General features: G+C 42.5%; 1 protein-coding gene across 1 annotated transcript; it reads right to left on the bottom strand.

The window, feature by feature from the left end:
- Nucleotides 1–11,180: 11,180 nt before the first annotated feature.
- LOC310865257 (uncharacterized protein) lies at nt 11,181–21,958 on the bottom strand (the record flags this gene model as incomplete). Its single annotated transcript, XM_083774282.1, has 7 exons — nt 11,181–11,756; nt 13,115–13,176; nt 17,576–17,734; nt 18,114–18,287; nt 19,132–19,305; nt 20,190–20,293; nt 20,450–21,958. 7 exons carry the CDS (start codon nt 21,956–21,958, stop codon nt 11,206–11,208), a joined length of 2,733 nt encoding a protein of 910 aa, XP_083630408.1. The 3' UTR covers nt 11,181–11,205.
- Between the last annotated feature and the right edge of the window lie 1,113 nt (nt 21,959–23,071).

Below are 23,071 nucleotides of genomic sequence, written 5' to 3'. Positions count from 1 at the left end.
TTTATTTTCTTCATATTTTTCAAATCCTGAAAAATGATGAAAAACGGCGTGCTATAGTATGCCGTACGGTATGGGCTATAGCACATGGTCAAAAATGATGAAAAACAAGGATAATCTTTTTTTGCAAAAATTCAAAAAACGATGGGCTATAACCCATGTTTTTTATTTTTTTCAAATCCTCAAAAACGATGAAAAATGGCTTGCTATAGTATGCCGTACGATATGGGCTATAGCCCATGGTCAAAAATGATGAAAAACGAGGATTAAAAAAAAATCAAAAATTCAAAAAACGATGGGCTATAACCCATGTTTTTAATTTTTTCATTTTTTTCAAATCCTCAAAAACTATGAAAAATGGCTTGCTATAGTATGCCATACGATATGGGCTATAGCACATGGTCAAAAATGATGAAAAACAAGGATAATCTTTTTTTGCAAAAATTCAAAAAACGATGGGCTATAACCCATGTTTTTTATTTTTTCATTTTTTTCAAATCCTCAAAAACGATGAAAAATGGCTTGCTATAGTATGCCGTACGATATGGGCTATAGCCCATGGTCCAAAATGATGAAAAACGAGGTTAAAAAAATATCTAAAATTCAAAAAACGATGGGCTATAACCCATGTTTTTTTTTTTTTTCATTTTTTTCAAATCCTAAAAAATGATGAAAAACTGCGTGCTATAGTATGCCGTACAGTATGGGCTATAGCCCATGGTCAAAAAGGATGAAAAACAAGGATAATTTCTTTTTGCAAAAATTCAAAAAACGCTGGGCTATAACCCATGTTTGTTTGTTTTTTCAAATCCTCAAAAATGATGAAAAACTGCGTGCTATAGTATGCCGTACGATATGGGCTATAGCCCATGGTCAAAAATGATGAAAAACGAGGTTAAAAAATTAAAATTAAAAATTAAAAAAACGATGGGCTATAACCCATGTTTTTTTATTTTTTCATTTTTTTCAAATCCTCAAAAATGATGAAAAACGGCTTGCTATAGTATGCCGTACGATATGGGCTATAGCCCATGGTCAAAAATGATGAAAAACGAGGATTAAAAAAAAATCAAAAAATCAAAAAACGATGGGCTATAACCCATGTTTTTAATTTTTCATTTTTTTCAAATCCTCAAAAACGATGAAAAATGGCTTGCTATAGTATGCCGTACGATATGGGCTATAGCCCATGGTCCAAAATGATGAAAAACGAGGATAATTTTTTTTTTTCAAAAATTCAAAAAACGATGGGCTATAACCCATTTTTATTTTCTTCATATTTTTCAAATCCTGAAAAATGATGAAAAACGGCGTGCTATAGTATGCCGTACGGTATGGGCTATAGCACATGGTCAAAAATGATGAAAAACAAGGATAATCTTTTTTTGCAAAAATTCAAAAAACGATGGGCTATAACCCATGTTTTTTATTTTTTCATTTTTTTCAAATCCTCAAAAACGATGAAAAATGGCTTGCTATAGTATGCCGTACGATATGGGCTATAGCCCATGGTCAAAAATGATGAAAAACGAGGTTAAAAAAAATATCTAAAATTAAAAAAACGATGGGCTATAACCCATGTTTTTTTTTTTTTTTTTTTTTCAAATCCAAAAAAATGATGAAAAACTGCGTGCTATAGTATGCCGTACAGTATGGGCTATAGCCCATGGTCAAAAAGGATGAAAAACAAGGATAATTTCTTTTTGCAAAAATTCAAAAAACGCTGGGCTATAACCCATGTTTTTTTTTTTTTTTTCATTTTTTTCAAATCCTCAAAAATGATGAAAAACTGCGTGCTATAGTATGCCGTACGATATGGGCTATAGCCCATGGTCAAAAATGATGAAAAACGAGGTTAAAAAATTAAAATTAAAAATTAAAAAAACGATGGGCTATAACCCATGTTTTTTTATTTTTTTCAAATCCTCAAAAATGATGAAAAACGGCTTGCTATAGTATGCCGTACGATATGGGCTATAGCCCATGGTCCAAAATGATGAAAAACGAGGTAAAAAAAAGAATCTAAAATTCAAAAAACGATGGGCTATAACCCATGTTTTTTTTTTTTTTCATTTTTTTCAAATCCTCAAAAATGATGAAAAACGGCTTGCTATAGTATGCCGTACGATATGGGCTATAGCCCATGGTCAAAAATGATGAAAAACGAGGATTAAAAAAAAATCAAAAAATCAAAAAACGATGGGCTATAACCCATGTTTTTAATTTTTCATTTTTTTCAAATCCTCAAAAACGATGAAAAATGGCTTGCTATAGTATGCCGTACGATATGGGCTATAGCCCATGGTCCAAAATGATGAAAAACGAGGATAATTTTTTTTTTTCAAAAATTCAAAAAACGATGGGCTATAACCCATTTTTATTTTCTTCATGTTTTTTTTTTTTTTTCATTTTTTTCAAATCCTCAAAAATGATGAAAAACTGCGTGCTATAGTATGCCGTACGATATGGGCTATAGCCCATGGTCAAAAATGATGAAAAACGAGGTTAAAAAATTAAAATTAAAAATTAAAAAAACGATGGGCTATAACCCATGTTTTTTTATTTTTTTCAAATCCTCAAAAATGATGAAAAACGGCTTGCTATAGTATGCCGTACGATATGGGCTATAGCCCATGGTCCAAAATGATGAAAAACGAGGTAAAAAAAAGAATCTAAAATTCAAAAAACGATGGGCTATAACCCATGTTTTTTTTTTTTTTCATTTTTTTCAAATCCTAAAAAATGATGAAAAACTGCGTGCTATAGTATGCCGTACAGTATGGGCTATAGCCCATGGTCAAAAAGGATGAAAAACAAGGATAATTTCTTTTTGCAAAAATTCAAAAAACGCTGGGCTATAACCCATGTTTGTTTGTTTTTTTCATTTTTTTCAAATCCTCAAAAATGATGAAAAACTGCGTGCTATAGTATGCCGTACGATATGGGCTATAGCCCATGGTCAAAAATGATGAAAAACGAGGTTTAAAAATTAAAAAAAAAAAAAAAAAAAACGATGGGCTATAACCCATGTTTTTTTATTTTTTCATTTTTTTCAAATCCTCAAAAATGATGAAAAACGGCTTGCTATAGTATGCCGTACGATATGGGCTATAGCCCATGGTCAAAAATGATGAAAAACGAGGATTAAAAAAATAAAATTAAAATTTCAAAAAACGATGGGCTATAACCCATGTTTTTAATTTTTTCATTTTTTTCAAATCCTCAAAAACGATGAAAAATGGCTTGCTATAGTATGCCGTACGATATGGGCTATAGCCCATGGTCCAAAATGATGAAAAACGAGTGTGCCGCGGGTTCGACTCCCGGACCCGACACGGCCTTTACCGCATGTCATCCCCCCATCTCTCTCCCGTTTCCTGTCAGCCTACTTTCTATCCCTTAAAAAAAATCAATAAAGGCGTAAGCCGCAAAAAAATATCTTAAAAAAAAAAAAAAGCAAAAACACCTTTCCTAAAGCAAAATTCCAGTTTTTCATAGTCCTCTAACCAGACACTGGCCTGGGGTCAGTCAGTCAGTACAGTACACACACTGAAGTCAACCTGCCACTGGCCTGGGGTCAGTCAGTCAGTACAGTACACACACTGAAGTCAACCTGCCACTGGCCTGGGGTCAGTCAGTCAGTAAATTATTTCCTTTGTCTTTGAAAATCCTAAAAAGAGGTTAAAACAGGCAAAATATGCAACTTAGAAGTACAAAATAATGTAGGTTAGAGTTGTTCTGTCCAACAAATAATGTGATGTTTGAATTCTCCATCAAAAAACTAATAATTTAGACACCCCACATCTTATAAATGAGGTAGGTACAATTAGCGATTTAAAAATGCAAATTCATGTAGGTAAATAGGTAAATAATGTAGGTTAGAGTTGTCCTACCCAAAAAATAATTTCATATTTGAATTCTCCATAAAAAAATAAAGTATGACCCGCCCTACTGGTACAACACATGTTCAGATGGGGGTCCCTGGTACAACACATGTTCAGATGGGGGTCCCTGGTACAACACATGTTCAGATGGGGGTCCCTGGTACAACACATGTTCAGATGGGGGTCCCTGGTACAACACATGTTCAGATGGGGGTCCCTGGTACAACACATGTTCAGATGGGGGTCCCTGGTACAACACATGTTCAGATGGGGGTCCCTGGTACAACACATGTTCAGATGGGGGGTCCCTGGTACAACACATGTTCAGATGGGGGTCCCTGGTACAACACATGTTCAGATGGGGGTCCCTGGTACAACACATGTTCAGATGGGGGTCCCTGGTACAACACATGTTCAGATGGGGGGTCCCTGGTACAACACATGTTCAGATGGGGGTCCCTGGTACAACACATGTTCAGATGGGGGTCCCTGGTACAACACATGTTCAGATGGGGGTCCCTGGTACAACACATGTTCAGATGGGGGTCCCTGGTACAACACATGTTCAGATGGGGGTCCCTGGTACAACACATGTTCAGATGGGGGTCCCTGGTACAACACATGTTCAGATGGGGGTCCCTGGTACAACACATGTTCAGATGGGGGTCCCTGGTACACACATGTTCAGATGGGGGTCCCTGGTACAACACATGTTCAGATGGGGGTCCCTGGTACACACATGTTCAGATGGGGGTCCCTGGTACAACACATGTTCAGATGGGGGGTCCCTGGTACAACACATGTTCAGATGGGGGTCCCTGGTACAACACATGTTCAGATGGGGGTCCCTGGTACAACACATGTTCAGATGGGGGTCCCTGGTACACACATGTTCAGATGGGGGTCCCTGGTACAACACATGTTCAGATGGGGGGTCCCTGGTACAACACATGTTCAGATGGGGGTCCCTGGTACAACACATGTTCAGATGGGGGTCCCTGGTACACACATGTTCAGACCTTGCCCTGGCTGGAGCATCACGCGGCACGCCCCACTGCCCCCCCCCCTCCTCCTCCTCCTCCTCCTCCTCCTCCGGCCTCCCTGGTCGCAGTGATGTCCACCTCTCCACCACCAACATTAGATAGTCCAGGAGATGTTTTGTCCTGCCCTGCTTTAGTGTGTGCAACAAGAAGGCATTGTACATTGCCATCTGAAACAGGCAGAGCATAATGCCTTCATCGATCGAGATGTTCTTCTCTGGGGTGCAGCAAGACTGAAACCGGGCCAGTCCCACACACACAATGTCAACGTCAATAGAACTGTTCTATTGCATTATTTATTTTCTATATTTATTATAATTTTATGTTTGTAAGAAAAAAAGAAATAAAACTTGCACTTTTCCAATCCGAGATACATCTCATGTCTATTTTTACACTATTCTGAGGTTAATGTTCTGACTAAGCGAGATTAAACTGTGATTTACTCTGTAACGGTAGATGGTAAGAACCCAATTTCTTTTTTTATAATACAGTATAAATTCAAGTCTATATTTTGATACATATCATAGGCACCAAGTCATATCAAAACAATGTCCTTCGATGTGTTTTTTATCAAAACTGTGTTTCTTCATAACAGGTTTTTGAGATACATGAATGAATAGACTAGGGTACTGGTAAAACTATATAAACATGGTATATATCAAAATGTGCGTTAGAATGTCAACTTTTATCAAAAGAAAACTTTGAGTTTCTATCGTCTTCCAGTTCAAGGCTATTCGCAGTTTTAGCTGGATTGGTCAGTTTGGTCATGACTGACCATGCTATTTATAGATGGCAAAATATCTACAGTGGTACATGTGGGAAACTTTTTATTTTTTTTATTATTGAACTAGACAACTCACCCTTTAAAATTAGATATGTCATATGTATGTGCTCCCTGTAGAAAAACAGTTATTAGGAAAATAAAACTTAAAACAGCCATAACTTTTTTTGTTGTCCTAGAAACACCATAAATGCAGGCTCTTTTTAAATGGCTTCCAACACAAAAACTAAACATTGTAACAACTCCGTTCATTTCTTTCCTTTAAGCAGACAAGTCAAGCTTTCTCTGAAGGTCTTTTATTGTCGCACAGTCACAACAGAGAATTTTCAATAAATCATTCAAGATCATTCAACATAGAGAAGTCTAACAACAAAGGGATTTGACTTGAAACCCTGAAAGATTTAAGCATAAGAAGAAGAGCATCATCAGTGCCCCTCCCCTTTCTATATGCAAATTGCAAGGGGTCCATTTCATGTTGCACATTATTAAGGAGGTTATTTAAGATAATGCGCTCCAAGCTTTTTATTAACAATGTTGTCAAGGCAACTGGCCGATAGTCGTTAAGGACTTTGGGATTGGACATTTTCGGCACTGGAACTATAAGCGAGGTCTTCCACGCTTTTGGTACATAGTGTGTATCTAGAGATACCTGGAACATGTGTCTCAGTACAGGGCTGAGCTGCTCCCTACACTCCTTAAGCACATAACCCCTTATCCCATCAGTACAGGGCTGAGCTGTTCCCTACACTCCTTAAGCACATAACCCCTTATCCCATCAGTACAGGGCTGAGCTGTTCCCTACACTCCTTAAGCACATAACCCCTTATCCCATCAGTACAGGGCTGAGCTGTTCCCTACACTCCTTAAGCACATAACCCCTTATCCCATCAGTACAGGGCTGAGCTGTTCCCTACACTCCTTAAGCACATAACCCCTTATCCCATCAGTACAGGGCTGAGCTGCTCCCTACACTCCTTAAGCACATAACCCCTTATCCCATCAGTACAGGGCTGAGCTGCTCCCTACACTCCTTAAGCACATAACCCCTTATCCCATCGGGACCCGGTGCTTTGCGTGGGTTCATTCTATTGAGGGTTCTATACGCACCTCCTCCTCTGTAATAGTGATCGACTCACTACTGCTGAACTGTTCCCTTAACAGATTGTGACATTAAAAAAAAAGTTTTGGAATTGTTCTTGTTTTTTTTAGGTTTTCTAATCTCAATTGCACCCAAAAAACATGAACTTTTAACATTCATTAGCTTTTCTGTGATCTGGGGTTTTCTGGCTCAAACAGGTGCTCTGATTTGCCGACAGTAAGTGACATCACTAACTGCAAATCCCATATATGTCAATGGGATTTGCCAGCAGATGTCACTGTTTCACTGTGTTGCCTGTTTTCATTGTAGCTCAAAAGGCCCAAAAAAACCCAAAGAAAACTTCAGACCACAGAAAATCCACTGAATGTTCAAAGTTCAGGTTTTTTGGGTGTAATTGAGGTCATAAAAACCTAAAATAAAAAATAAAAATAAATGAAAATGAAAATGAATGTCATATAACCTTCAACAGATTGCGTTCAGTGGAACAATCTGAAGTATCAAATCTGCCATAAAAGGTATTTAGCTCATTGGCAAAAGACATATCATCACTAGTGTTGATGACCTCTTTCTTTTCCTTTGTATACAAACCCCTTCCAGGCTTGACGTACGTTGGTATCCCTCATTTGACTCTCAATTTTAAGTTTGTAGTTATGTTTACATTCACTAGTAATCAGTTTGATCTCTTTCTGAACGAGTTTCACTTGAACTAGATCCCCTTGTTCAAAAGCACGTTTTTTTCCCTATATAATACTTCTTTCATTTCCTTATTCATCCACGGTTTGTCATTTGGAAACACTTTCATGCGTTTGGATGGTATAACGCTATTTATACAAAACTGTATGTATTGCGTTACAACAGAGTTAAGTTCATCAAGATCAGCACATGTGTCATTAAACATGTCCCATAGAGTGCAATCAAAACACCCCTTAACCCATTCTGAACGGGAACCCCTTTTGGTGTTAGCATCATGCTATGCTTTAGCTATTGAAAAACAGCAGATTTACAAGCTCGTAGCACGCCACCGAGTGGCGCGCTACGAGCTTGTAGGTCTGCTATTTTTGAAGAATCGAAGAACGACTGACATTTTTAGAATCTGATCTCAGGTCAGAATGGGTTCATCAGACCAGTGTGTGTGTGTCCGGTGGAAACCTCGTATGAATCTGATCTCAGGTCAGAATGGGGTTAATCAGACCAGTGTGTGTGTCCCAGTGGAAACCTCGTATGAATCTGATCTCAGGTCAGAATGGGGTTAATCAGACCAGTGTGTGTGTGTCCAGTGGAAACCTCGTATGAATCTGATCTCAGGTCAGAATGGGGTTAATCAGACCAGTGTGTGTCCCAGTGGAAACCTCGTATGAATCTGATCTCAGGTCAGAATGGGGTTAATCAGACCAGTGTGTGTGTCCCAGTGGAAACCTCGTATGAATCTGATCTCAGGTCAGAATGGGGTTAATCAGACCAGTGTGTGTGTCCAGTGGAAACCTCGTATGAATCTGATCTCAGGTCAGAATGGGGTTAATCAGACCAGTGTGTGTCCCAGTGGAAACCTCGTATGAATCTGATCTCAGGTCAGAATGGGGTTAATCAGACCAGTGTGTGTGTGTCCAGTGGAAACCTCGTATGAATCTGATCTCAGGTCAGAATGGGGTTAATCAGACCAGTGTGTGTCCAGTGGAAACCTCGTATGAATCTGATCTCAGGTTAGAATGGGGTTAATCAGACCAGTGTGTGTCCCAGTGGAAACCTCGTATGAATCTGATCTCAGGTCAGAATGGGGTTAATCAGACCAGTGTGTGTGTGTCCAGTGGAAACCTCGTATGAATCTGATCTCAGGTCAGAATGGGGTTAATCAGACCAGTGTGTGTCCAGTGGAAACCTCGTATGAATCTGATCTCAGGTCAGAATGGGGTTAATCAGACCAGTGTGTGTCCAGTGGAAACCTCGTATGGATCTGATCTCAGGTCAGAATGGGGTTAATCAGACCAGTGTGTGTGTCCCAGTGGAAACCTCGTATGAATCTGATCTCAGGTCAGAATGGGGTTAATCAGACCAGTGTGTGTCCAGTGGAAACCTCGTATGAATCTGATCTCAGGTCAGAATGGTTTAATCAGACCAGTGTGTGTGTCCAGTGGAAACCTCGTCTGAATCTGATCTCAGGTCAGAATGGGGTTAATCAGACCAGTGTGTGTGTCCAGTGGAAACCTCGTATGAATCTGATCTCAGGTCAGAATGGGGTTAATCAGACCAGTGTGTGTGTCCAGTGGAAACCTGGTATGAACCTGATCTCAGGTCAGAATGGGTTAAGACAGTGAAGTGACTCCTCACTCCACTTTAGAATGTCTTTCACTTCTTTGAGTCTCCGTTTGTAACGTGGGACCAGGTGGGCTGCGTTATGACCGGAGCTCCCGAGCTCCACTTTAGGGTCCTTTATGTTTCCTTTATGTTGGGTGGCTACCGTACGCGTCCTTTATGTTTCCTTAACCCATTCTGACCTGAGATCAGATTCATACGAGGTTTCCGCCGGACACACACTGGTCTGATGAACCCATTCTGACCTGAGATCAGATTCTAAAAATGTCAGTCGCTCTTCGATTTTTCAAAAATAGCAGACCTACAAGCTCGTATCGCGCCACTCGGTGGCGCGCTATGAGCTTGTAGATCTGCTATTTTTCAATAGCTAAATCATAACATGATGCTGACACCAAAATGGGTGCCCGGTCAGAATGGGTTAATGTTGGGTGGCTACCGTACGCCTCCTTTATGTTTCCTTAATGTTGGGTGGCTACCGTACGCCTCCTTTATGTTTCCTTAATGTTCAGTGGCTACCGTACGCCTCCTTTATGTTTCCTTAATGTTCAGTGGCTACCGTACGCCTCCTTTATGTTTCCTTAATGTTCAGTGGCTACCGTACGCCTCCTTTATGTTTCCTTAATGTTCAGTGGCTACCGTACGCCTCCTTTATGTTTCCTTAATGTTGGGTGGCTACCGTACGCCTCCTTTATGTTTCCTTAATGTTGGGTGGCTACCGTACGCCTCCTTTATGTTTCCTTAATGTTCGGTGGCTACCGTACGCCTCCTTTATGTTTCCTTAATGTTCAGTGGCTACCGTACGCCTCCTTTATGTTTCCTTAATGTTCAGTGGCTACCGTACGCCTCCTTTATGTTTCCTTAATGTTCAGTGGCTACCGTACGCCTCCTTTATGTTTCCTTAATGTTGGGTGGCTACCGTACGCCTCCTTTATGTTTCCTTAATGTTCAGTGGCTACCGTACGCCTCCTTTATGTTTCCTTAATGTTCAGTGGCTACCGTACGCCTCCTTTATGTTTCCTTAATGTTCGGTGGCTACCGTACGCCTCCTTTATGTTTCCTTAATGTTCAGTGGCTACCGTACGCCTCCTTTATGTTTCCTTAATGTTGGGTGGCTACCGTACGCCTCCTTTATGTTTCCTTAATGTTCAGTGGCTACCGTACGCCTCCTTTATGTTTCCTTAATGTTCAGTGGCTACCGTACGCCTCCTTTATGTTTCCTTAATGTTCAGTGGCTACCGTACGCCTCCTTTATGTTTCCTTAATGTTCAGTGGCTACCGTACGCCTCCTTTATGTTTCCTTAATGTTGGGTGGCTACCGTACGCCTCCTTTATGTTTCCTTAATGTTGGGTGGCTACCGTACGCCTCCTTTATGTTTCCTTAATGTTCGGTGGCTACCGTACGCCTCCTTTATGTTTCCTTAATGTTCAGTGGCTACCGTACGCCTCCTTTATGTTTCCTTAATGTTCAGTGGCTACCGTACGCCTCCTTTATGTTTCCTTAATGTTCAGTGGCTACCGTACGCCTCCTTTATGTTTCCTTAATGTTCAGTGGCTACCGTACGCCTCCTTTATGTTTCCTTAATGTTCAGTGGCTACCGTACGCCTCCTTTATGTTTCCTTAATGTTCAGTGGCTACCGTACGCCTCCTTTATGTTTCCTTAATGTTCAGTGGCTACCGTACGCCTCCTTTATGTTTCCTTAATGTTCAGTGGCTACCGTACGCCTCCTTTATGTTTCCTTAATGTTCAGTGGCTACCGTACGCCTCCTTTATGTTTCCTTAATGTTCAGTGGCTACCGTACGCCTCCTTTATGTTTCCTTAATGTTCAGTGGCTACCGTACGCGTCCTTTATGTTTCCAAAGCATAAATCAAGAGTCTTTTCACGTCTTGTTGGGCATGTCACGTATTGGTAGAAATTGGGCAGTGTCTGTTTAAGGGGACATCCGTTGAAGTCCCCCAGTATGAACTTGGGCGAGTCAGGAGAGATATTCTCCTGTTTGGATATTGTCTCATATATCATGACATCATCATGATGACCATGATGTCACATGTGGAGTAACCATGGCGACCTGATGTGACCGTCGCATAGAGACTCTATCTCTGCTCACACAGAAACGCTGAGGAGCCATACGACATCAACCTGAACCCAACACATAGCGGTTCAGTGGACGTGGTCTGGAAGGTGTGCAGGTGGGTCAGAGTGTCCTCTGAGGACACCTCATAGAAGGACAGAGTCCCAGTGGGACGGTCCACATACAGTGCTACTCTGAAGACCCCGTTGGAGCGTCCAGGGGGGACAGGGAGGAGAGTCACCTTCCCATTGTGGATGACAAAGTAACAGTTATTATCACACCCCAGACTCCAGGACATGACACAGCGTCCAAGCTGACAGTCATCACCATCTCCTTTCCTGCTGATTCTTCTGTCAGTCCCTGCTATCAGAACCCTTCCACTGCACTCTACCTCAGAGTAGCAGCGTTCGCTCACACTCTCTGCACTCAGAACCTGACGCCGGAAATCAAACCTCTGAGGATGATCAGGATACTGATGACTCTGTCCCTCCACCCATGTGACCTTCCTGTTGTCCTCAGACAGAGTGAGGGCACAGTGTGCTGTGTTTGTGTCTAGAGTGAGACGCTGGGAATCTGATGAGAAAACAACACAGTAAACATTAAATACATTATTCACTGACTGACTTACTGACTGACTGACACACACACACACACACACACGAAGATGTGCACGGGTGCACGCACGTACACACACACACACACACACACACACAAATATGTGCACGGACACATGCACGTACACACACACACACACACACACACAAAAGATGTGCACAGGCACACGCGCGTAGATGCACGTACACACACACACATGAAGATGTGCACAGGCACACGCACTCACTCGAAGATGTGCACAGGCACATGCACGTACACACACACATATGCACGTTGTGGCGTCTCACCACGGTACCACCAGACCAGTGTTGTTTTCGTCGACTAAAATTAAGACGAAAAATGTTCGTCGACTACCTTTTTCCACTGACAAAAACAAATGGAAACTAAATGAAAACTAAGCTATGATGACTAAAACTAAGACTAAATATACTGACAATTTCGTCGACAAATAAAAACTAGACTAAAATGTTAGGAAGGGACTAGTGGACAAGAGATCCAGTATAAGTCATTTTACACTTGGTTGCATGCTGAAAGTGTAAAAACACAGCATCAAGACCCGCCAAAATATATTTTAGTCGACTAAAACTAGACTGACACTAAGACATTCCAGGTGACTAAAATGTGACTAAAACTAAATGAAGTTTCAGTCCAAAGACTATGACTAAAACTAAAATAGAAATCTGCTGCCAAAAACAACACTGCACCAGACTAATGGGCGCCAAACACCGGCCTCGCCGACGGACGTGTCATAGATCCTGCACGTACACACACACGCCTAATGCACGTACACACACACAGTCACACACACATGAAGATGTGCACAGGCACACGCACGTACACACACACAGTCACACACACATGAAGATGTGCACAGGCACACGCACGTACACACACAGTCACACACACATGAAGATGTGCACAGGCACACGCACGTACACACACACACACACACACACACACATGAAGATGTGCACAGGCGTGCGCGCACACACACACACACACACACACACACACACACACAAAGATGTGCACAGGCAAACGCACATACACACGAAGATGTGCACGGGCACGTACACACACAGACATGAAGATGTGCACACACGCACGTACACACACACACATGAAGATGTGCACAGGCACACGCACGTACATGCACGTACACGCACAAATATGAGCACGGACAGATATGATTATTATGGGGGGTCCCCACAGGCAGGCAGGCAGGCAGGCAGGCAGGCAGGCAGGCAGGCAGGCAGGCAGGCAGGCAGGCAGGCAGACAGACAGACAGACAGACAGACAGACAGACAGACACTCACATCTTGAAAGGAGTCGAGGATTAATCCAGTGATCTATCCAGTGTTCTCCTCCATGATTCACACTGTAGGAAGAAATGATGAAACATTTATATTACCATTGAATGATACAGAGAGTATGAACATGCATCACTTCATTAAGACTCTTCAGCTCACATTCACCATTAAACATTTATTGAATAAAGCAGTGGTTCTCAACCAGTGGTCCGGGGACCACGAGTGGTCCTTAACCCATTTAGACCTGAGATCACATTCTAAAAATGTCTTCTAAGTTCTACATCCTGACAGTTTTCTGAAAAAGCTATGTTTCTATGTCAGTCGTTTGATTTTTCAAAAATAGCAGACCTACAAGCTCGTAGCGCGCCACTCGGTGGCGCGCTATGAGCTTGAAGATCTGCTATTTTTCAATAGCTAAAGCATAGCATGACGCTAACACCAAAAGGGCGCGAACCCCTTTTGGTGTTAAGCATTATGTTATACTTTAGCTATTGAAAAATAGCAGATCTACGAGCTTGTAGATCTTCTATCTTTGAAAAATCGTGAAAATGTGGTGCAAATCTTTGAATATATAATCTTTCAGAGCGAACGTTTTTAACTCAAATCTTTGCTTCAGTGGCCAATTTCATATACTTTTTGGGGTACTTGATATGAAATAGTTTGAGCACCACTGATATACTGTAGAAATATAGGTTTTTCAGAAAACTGTCATGAGTTACAAGACATTTTCTTAATTTCGACGTCAGGCCTAAATGGGTTAAGGGGGCTCCAGGTGGTCCAATCCAATCCACTTTAATTATGAAGCACATTTGTATACAACAAGGTTGAAACAAAGTGCTGTACACAAAGAAATACTAAAATATCAAAGAAAAAACAGTACATAAACAGGGCAACATAAGGACACAATGCAGTGGAAGCAGCAACTCTTAATCAGTATGTTCAAATGCCAAGGAGTACAAGTGAGTTTTCAGACGTGATTTAAACACAGACAAGGACTGAGAAGCTCTGCCATGAGGTGGAAGTTCATTCCACAGTGTAGACGCTACAACGGGAAATGACCTATTCCCCCCCGGGCGGGATTTCAGCTTTGATTTAGGGATCTTGAGAAGTGACTGGTCAGTCGACCTCAGGGCCCTTGTCGATACTTTGGGAGCTACAAGTTCCTATATATAGACTGGTGCCAACTAAATGATGGAGAGTTGGTAACAAAGTGGACCCTTACAGATCTTTAACTCTAGAGACCCTCCCGGGTGCATTTGGTTTCATTTTACGCTCTCAAGAGTTAAATTACTGTTAAACATCTGCATTAAGTCTGTCAAGAACCCACAGAATTATCTGTATTTGGCTGCGGACCCCCATCTGAAAATATGTTGTTTTAGGGATACCACAGAAGCAAAGATTTGAGTGAAAATGTTCGATCTGAAATAATATATATTCAAAGATTTTGCGCCGCATTCTAATGATTTTTAAATAGCTCATATAGTGCGGCACTCAGTGCAGCGCTATGAGCTTGTAGATCTGCTATTTTTCAATAGGTAAAGTATAACATAATGCTTAAAACACCAACAGGGATACTTTTAATTGGTTTCATATTTGTAAAGCCCACACACAGACGTACACAGTGTTCAATAGCACTGATGTATTGCAGAAAAAAGAAAAACAGAGATAGGTTTGCATCCGACATACTAAAATATGTACACCCAAAACTGCTGAGTCAATCTAAGGTCGCCTTCACACCAGAAAGCTTTACTGCGATTAAAACCAATCCTGATGCATTGTCGGGAAGTGCGCTTCGTTTGGCAGGTGTGAAGCCTCATTCGAATCCTAATCAAAGAACCGCATTCTACTCCGCCAAAAAACAGGGGTTTCTCTTTGCTTCCAATCGGACTTGATTTCGATTCGGTGCAGGTGGGAATGCAATCACATCAAATAAAGGAAATGAAGCAGACAATGTGGCGGATGAATGAGGAGTAAAGTTGGAGACGGAGAAGGGATATTTTACGCAGCGAGATGTCCCGTTACCGTGAATAGACGTGATCGAATGAGGAGGCCGAAAATATGGTCAGATGAGCACATTAAGGAAACACATAAAAACACTGCAGTGTACAGAGTAGTCAGTCAGTCAGAGTAGTCAGTCAGCCAGCCAGCCAGCCAGCCAGCCAGCCAGCCAGCCAGGAGGGCTGTCACTGTGTGCGGGGATCCAAGTGCTGGAGACTTTCTTCATCTTGTTTAAATGTAAATACTGCAAAATTAAACACATGCTTAAGCATGATCTATAAACTGTATAGCTAACATGGCATGTGCAGAGTAGCATACTAATTTAATATGATGATCGGATAGCCTAATCTATAAGTACAGATTGTAAACTAATTAAGGATCACTTTGCGCCATCTCCATGTGCCTCGGCCATGTGCCCGCAAAATAACAGTCAGTTTGTGGCGCGCGCACACGCACGCACGCACGCACGCACGCACACACACACACACACACAGACAGTTAGTCCATTCCCGACGACTTCTCTGCCCATTCGCAGCGACTCTACCAGGGTTATTTAATCCATTAATAAAATGTGCCCAGCGATTTATAAACACGGAGCACTTTTACCGACGGACCGGATGTTGCTGTAGCAGCTAAATGTAGCCAAAACACTCTAAACACGATTCTATCGCGACTAGCGACTGGACAGCGGGGGCCCGTCTAACACATAATCTTTTCTTAGAATTAGACGGAATGATTTAGATCGCTAGTTAGAGTATGTTGCGCAACATAGAGGATTGCGCAACAAGCGCTCCTAGGCTGTAGAGCACTCAGTGCAGCGCTATGAGCTTGTAGATCTGCTATTTTTCAATAGGTAAAGTATAACATAATGCTTAAAACACCAACAGGGATACTTTTAATTGGTTTCATATTTGTAAAGCCCACACACAGACGTACACAGTGTTCAATAGCACTGATGTATTGCAGAAAAAAGAAAAACAGAGATAGGTTTGCATCCGACATACTAAAATATGTACACCCAAAACTGATGAGTCAATCTAAGGTCGCCTTCACACCAGAAAGCTTTACTGCGATTAAAACCAATCCTGATGCATCGTCGGGAAGTGCGCTTCGTTTGGCAGGTGTGAAGCCTCATTCGAATCCTAATCAAAGAACCGCATTCTACTCCGCCAAAAAACAGGGGTTTCTCTTTGCTTCCAATCAGACTTGATTTCGATTCGGTGCAGGTGGGAATGCAATCACATCAAATAAAGGAAATGAAGCAGACAATGTGGCGGATGAATGAGGAGTAAAGTTGGAGACGGAGAAGGGATATTTTACGCAGCGAGATGTCCCGTTACCGTGAATAGACGTGATCGAATGAGGAGGCCGAAAATATGGTCAGATGAGCACATTAAGGAAACACATAAAAACACTGCAGTGTACAGAGTAGTCAGTCAGTCAGAGTAGTCAGTCAGCCAGCCAGCCAGCCAGCCAGCCAGCCAGCCAGCCAGCCAGCCAGCCAGGAGGGCTGTCACTGTGTGCGGGGATCCAAGTGCTGGAGACTTTCTTCATCTTGTTTAAATGTAAATACTGCAAAATTAAACACATGCTTAAGCATGATCTATAAACTGTATAGCTAACATGGCATGTGCAGAGTAGCATACTAATTTAATATGATGATCGGATAGCCTAATCTATAAGTACAGATTGTAAACTAATTAAGGATCACTTTGCGCCATCTCCATGTGCCTCGGCCATGTGCCCGCAAAATAACAGTCAGTTTGTGGCGCGCGCACACGCACGCACGCACGCACGCACGCACACACACACACAGACAGTTAGTCCATTCCCGACGACTTCTCTGCCCATTCGCAGCGACTCTACCAGGGTTATTTAATCCATTAATAAAATGTGCCCAGCGATTTATAAGCACGGAGCACTTTTAACGACGGACCGGATGTTGCTGTAGCAGCTAAATGTAGCCAAAACACTCTAAACACGATTCTATCGCGACTAGCGACTGGACAGCGGGGGCCCGTCTAACACATAATCTTTTCTTAGAATTAGACGGAATGATTTAGATCGCGAGTTAGAGTATGTTGCGCAAAATAGAGGATTGCGCAACAAGCGCTCCTAGGCTGTAGAGCGATGCGACCGGTTTTGAGATCATTAATCTCTGTCGTTTTTATCAATCTCCGTCTCAAGTACCAGGACGGAGATCTCCGTCATGACTGATTGGAGCAGAGTGGATTCAGAGGCGGAGCTACTTGGCCAGTAGAAAACAGCAACATGCATGTGTCTCAGACTCTCAAACTCTCTTTCAAACTTCACCGTGCATTGCGTAAATCTCACGTTAATTAAATTAACGTCGTTAAAAGGAATTTGTGTTGACGCACGATTAACATGTTAACTTTGACAGCCTTAGTAAAAATAAAATAAAAACGTATTTTAAACCAAGATGGATGGACACAGTCCAAGTCGACTCACTTGACAGTCTCCAGTCCAGCAGAGAGCAGCGTCTGCTCAGCATCTCCTCCTGGGTGGTTACGGCTGAGGTCCACATGCTTCAGATGGGAGGAGGGGTTGAGGGCTACAGCTGAAGCCAGAGAAGAACAGCCTTTCTCTGTGATCGCACAGCCTGACAACCTGCAGAGATATCCACACTTTAACAAACTGCTGTTGATGCTCCAGTACAGAGAAAACTCTATTTACCTCAGAGTCTGCAGTACAGATCCACACAGAATAAAACTCTATTTACCTCAGTCTGCAGTACAGATCCACACAGAATAAAACTCTATTTACCTCAGAGTCTGCAGTACAGATCCACGCAGAATAAAACTCTATTTACCTCAGAGTCTGCAGTACAGATCCACGCAGAATAAAACTCTATTTACCTCAGAGTCTGCAGTACAGATCCACACAGAATAAAACTCTATTTACCTCAGAGTCTGCAGTACAGATCCACACAGAATAAAACTCTATTTACCTCAGAGTCTGCAGTACAGATCCACACAGAATAATTTACCTCAGAGTCTGTAGGTGACAATGTGGACTCTTCACTCCGGCACATAGAAGCTCAATTCCAGAGTCCTGCAGGTTGTTCAAAGTCAGGTCTAATTCTCTCAAATGGGAAGGATTGGAGGCGAGAGCCGAGGCCAGAACTTCACAGCTTCTCTCCGACAACCAGCAGTTCTTCAGACTAAATGAAGAATACAACCAGATGAGAGGGGGGGGGGGGGGGAGAGAAAGAAAGAAAAAAGAGAGAGAGAGAGAGAGAGAGAGAGAGAGAGAGAGAGAGAGAGAGAGAGAGATTTTAAGACGAATAAAATACATATTCCTGCCATACAATTTCCGTTGGCAGCATAAGTTTTCCACGTAAAACCTTCTCTCCCACTGGGTTTTTAGATATTGATCCAAAGTTCATGTTTAGAACGTTTTGTGCATTTTGATCAAACTGTCGGGGGCTGACCAGCCTGCGCCGGGGCTTACTGACATCTAGTTACGCCCCTGATACCAATTAAGAATTAACATTGATATAAATATCATTCAAAACTAGGGGATGACACTCTGACAGAACACATTCAACCACTCATAGTGTCATCAGAGGTGTTTAGTGTTTTAATCCATTCTGACCTGAGATCAGATTCTAAAAATGTCTTCTACATCCAGACAGTTTTCTGAAAAAGCTATGTTTCTATGTCAGTGGTTCTTCGATTTTTCAAAACTAGCAGACCTACAAGTTCATAGCGCGCCACAATGAGTGCGCGCTATGAGCTTGTAGATCTGCTATTTTTCAATAGTTAAAGCATAACATAATGCTAACACCAAAAGGGGTTCCCGCCCAAAATGGGTTAAATGTAGTATCTCAGCATAAAGACTACATACATTAGTCACTGTATCTTATCAATATTAAGGTCAGTGTGAGTTACCATGATATCAAACCTTATCCACACTTCAAATAAAGTACCACCTCCATAATAACTGCATTATAATCACTTACTATAACAGAATGTAACCAAATAAAAATGGTAAATTAATCTGACCTGAGAATCTCCAGACAACAGTTTGGGCTCTTCAGTGCGGCACAGATGAGATCCACTCCGGAATCCTTCAAGACGTTTCCACTCAAGTCCAGTTCCTTCAAATGGGACGGATTGGAGCTGAGAGCTGAAGCCACAACTTCAATGTGTTCCTTCTCGAGGTCACAGCCAGCAAGTCTGTAATTACAGATTAAATGTAAAATCAGAGATGATCAAAACAGAACAGACCACGTTCACTGTCAAAGAGGTTCCCTGTGGAGCTGTCTGAAATGTGTGTGTGTTTGGATACTTTTCTGGCCAATATATAAGCAAATAAGAGGCATATTGAATTTATATGTGCTCATACATTTCCACTGTTTATTTGATTGGAATACAAACAATAAATAATGAAAATAACAACTCGCTGCTGTTGCTCCACTCTGACAGTGAAGTGAAGAAATGTTCTGTCAACAGATGAACAGCCTGTACGACCACATGACATTTGTTAAATATTTTGGTTTGCTTAACAAAGTCCTCTGTGAACGCTAAGCAGACCTAATGCAAACATTTGGTCCTTGATCCAGACCTTGTAAGCAAACGTTAGGTGTGAAAGGCACCTAAAAGATCTTCAATCTAGTTCTTCAGACATTAGCAGGATGTCAGTAAGAACAGAGAAGTGGAAGATAGATGGAAATCGTGGAACTTACATTTAAATGTATTAAGTAACGTGTAAACGTAATGACCAAGCGCATTGTTTAAAAGACCATCCTCTGTACACCCCTTCACTAATGGTACGGTCCATTTCTCATTTGGTATAGTCTGTTTTCATTGTAGAATAACTAATGAGGACACTGGTAAATAAACACACACACACACACACACACACACACACACACACACACACACACACACACACACACAATGAATGAATCATTCATTCATTCATAAATATGAAGTGAGTCTCACTGAACTGAAATAATGTTCTCATTTGTCATAATGACAATGTGTACATGTGTTTATTTTTATTTTGAATGAATGAATGAAAGCTGCTCTAACATGATTATATTCTTATAAGTACTAACCTGGCCGTTTTGCAGTTCCTCACAGCTGGGACCAGTCTCCGTTGCCCCTCCTGTGATGTGTTGTATTTCTGCACGTCCAACTCTTCCAGAACGTCCTCTGACATCTGCAACATGGAGGCCAGAGCTGAACACTGAGGCACAGAGAGTGTCTTCCCTGATCTGCTCTCTGACTCCAGGTACTGTTGGATCCCCCGACTGACTGACGGGTCGTTCATCTCCATCAGACAGTGGAAGATGTTGATACATCTGTCAGGAGAGGCATCATCATCATCCATCTCCTTCAGGTTGTCGATGGCTCTCTGGATCTCCTCTGGACGGTTCTCTGTCTGACCCAGAAGACCTCCTAAAGGACTGGACTGCAGTGAGAGACCATGAAGGAAACGGACAAAGAGGTCCAGGTGACCACTCTCACTCTTCAGGGTTTTCTTCATAACAGCCTTCAGGAAGTCAGACAGGGAAATGTCACTGTTGTCACCATCATCTTCCAGGAATGTCTTCAGGACCTCCGTGTTCTTCTGTGTGAAACAGTGGAACATGTAGACTGCAGCCAGAAACTCCTGGATGCTCAGATGAACGAAGCAGTAGACCGTTTGTTTGAAGTACAAGGCGTCTTCTTTGAAGAAGGTTGTGCAAAAGCCCGATATCAAGTCCTTGATCACATCAAGACCACACGCTTTCAGGTCTTTCTCATCGAAAATTATTCGTCCTTTGTCCAGTTGGACAAACGCCAGCTTTCCCAGCTTCAGAAGAACGTCTCCTGCATCCTTTATGAGCTTCTCTTTGTCTTCATCGTTTAGTGTAGGATCCTTCATCTTCTCCCGCAGTGTCTCACCCATCAGGAAGTGGCAGAACAGCTCAACCAGGGTTTTGGGCAGCTTTGTCATCCCCGTGTTCTGCACAACGGTAGCAAGGATCCAACAGAAGACTGGGATTTCACACATGGTGTGGAGCATCTTTGATTTCTGGATGTGTGAGAAGATTGAGCTGGCCTGGTTCTCATCACTGATGCTCTTCGTGAAGAACTTCTGGAAGAAGTCCTTCTTCTGGTCATCTTCAATGAAGCCTCGTACTTCTGTCATCCTGTTAACAAACGCCTTAGGAATCTGTTTGACTGCTGCAGGTCGTGAGGTTATCCAGATGCGAGCAGAGGGGAGCAGCTCTCCCTTGATGAGGTTTACAAGCAGATGTTCCACTGGGTATGAATCCATCACATTCACGAGGCCAAAATCTGTTTTGAAATCGAACTGGAAATTTTCTTCATCATATCCATCCATAACAATCATGACTTTGAAGGGGCTCTTGTTGTAGCTTACTGACTTCTGCAACACCTTGAAGATGTCATTAAGAACTTCTTCCTCAATGAATCTGGTTTCCTTGATGCAGTGGTGAATTAGCTGTGCCAAAGTAAATTTCTTTCCCTTGAGCAGATTTAACTGGCGGAACTTGAGTGGGAACACGAGGTGTGGACCTTGGCTGAAACGTTTCTTGGCCCAGTCAGACAGATACTTTTGTACGAGGAACGTTTTGCCAATTCCTGCACAGCCAGTGGTCAGTGCTGATCTGATCTGATCTCTTCCAGAAGGGTCTTCGTGAATTTCTTCAGGTTGGATTTGTGGTCCTGGCTTCTTCATCTCCATCTGTCTGACCTCATGGTGGCTGTGGATTTCTGTGTCTTTGATGTCTAGATTGTGGAGCGGGATGAAGACCGTTTCAACCTCAACCTCAGACTCTGTGCCCAATTTGACAAAAGTACTGCAGCTACTGCTCATGTTGTCCTTAAGCAGGTCTTCATAGTAAGTAATGGGACGCCCTGATGTTTCCACCAACGGACCTGAGAGAGAGAGAGAGAGAGAGAGAGAGATATATATAGAGAATGTGTACCTGTTACCAATAACAGAAATGGAGTTGGAACAACAGATGTTCAGGAGGCGGAGGAACACACCTCCACGCCATCCTCCGCCCTCCACACCGATCTACCCAAGCCTACTTATACCCGCCCCAGACAACCCAGCATCCTCTCTGCTTTTGGTATCCCGCCACCATCCCCATCACCACCACAGGACCAGCAGCATCTCCACTCTCCTCCATCTCTCCTCCCTTCCTCACAGTTCCCACGGGGGGATCACGCCTCCACTTGTACCGCGGGCTGACCGCCACACGACCCCCTCCCCAAAGACACCCCCCGGAACCCACGCCCCGCTACCCCCACTCTCCTCCTCATCATGTCATTCCTTCATTCAATAAAACCTTTAAACCTTCCACAATGGTGTGTTCATTCCAGTGAATAGAACATTTTCCACTGTCATTGTGGACTAGTTATGACAATATAGAGATGACAACTTAAGCCCAACACACACCGGCTCCGTCCGACGTGGCGCGACGCGTTGCCGCTAGGCATGTGGAAAATAATCGATACGTATCGATTCATCGATTATGACGTGCGCGATGCGAGTGAATCGGTTCATTCACTGTGTATCGGTAAAATTGACGGGTGAAATCTCGATGCATCGTTCGCGGAGTGCTTGCATCGGTAAAATCCGTTTGTTGCACCGTTTTTTCATGGTAAATTTCACCCTATCCTGTGTTTCCGAGGCGCATTGAACGTACAATCAGAAAAGGAAGACAAAAAAAAGGTCTCTCGCAGCGCACACAGTCAGTGAACAGAAGCTACCGTACGACGGTGCAGTCAGAGTAGAAACGTTGAGACAACAAACAGACTCAGACTATAAAGAGCACCCGCGACTAACAGAAGTGAGCCCCACGCATTAAACAAGAGGCACCACCTTTACTCTTTAGCTTTATAAAATAGCTGTCCGAGTAGCTTTGTCCGTCGATCAGTTGACTTTTCACTGCTGCGTGCTGGACTGCTCGTAATGAATCTG

The sequence above is a fragment of the Protomyctophum parallelum genome (genome assembly GCF_964188405.1).
Source record: "Protomyctophum parallelum genome assembly, chromosome: 10".
Classification (NCBI taxonomy): Eukaryota; Metazoa; Chordata; class Actinopteri; order Myctophiformes; family Myctophidae; genus Protomyctophum; species Protomyctophum parallelum.
This window is presented reverse-complemented; position numbering and strand designations above follow the sequence as displayed.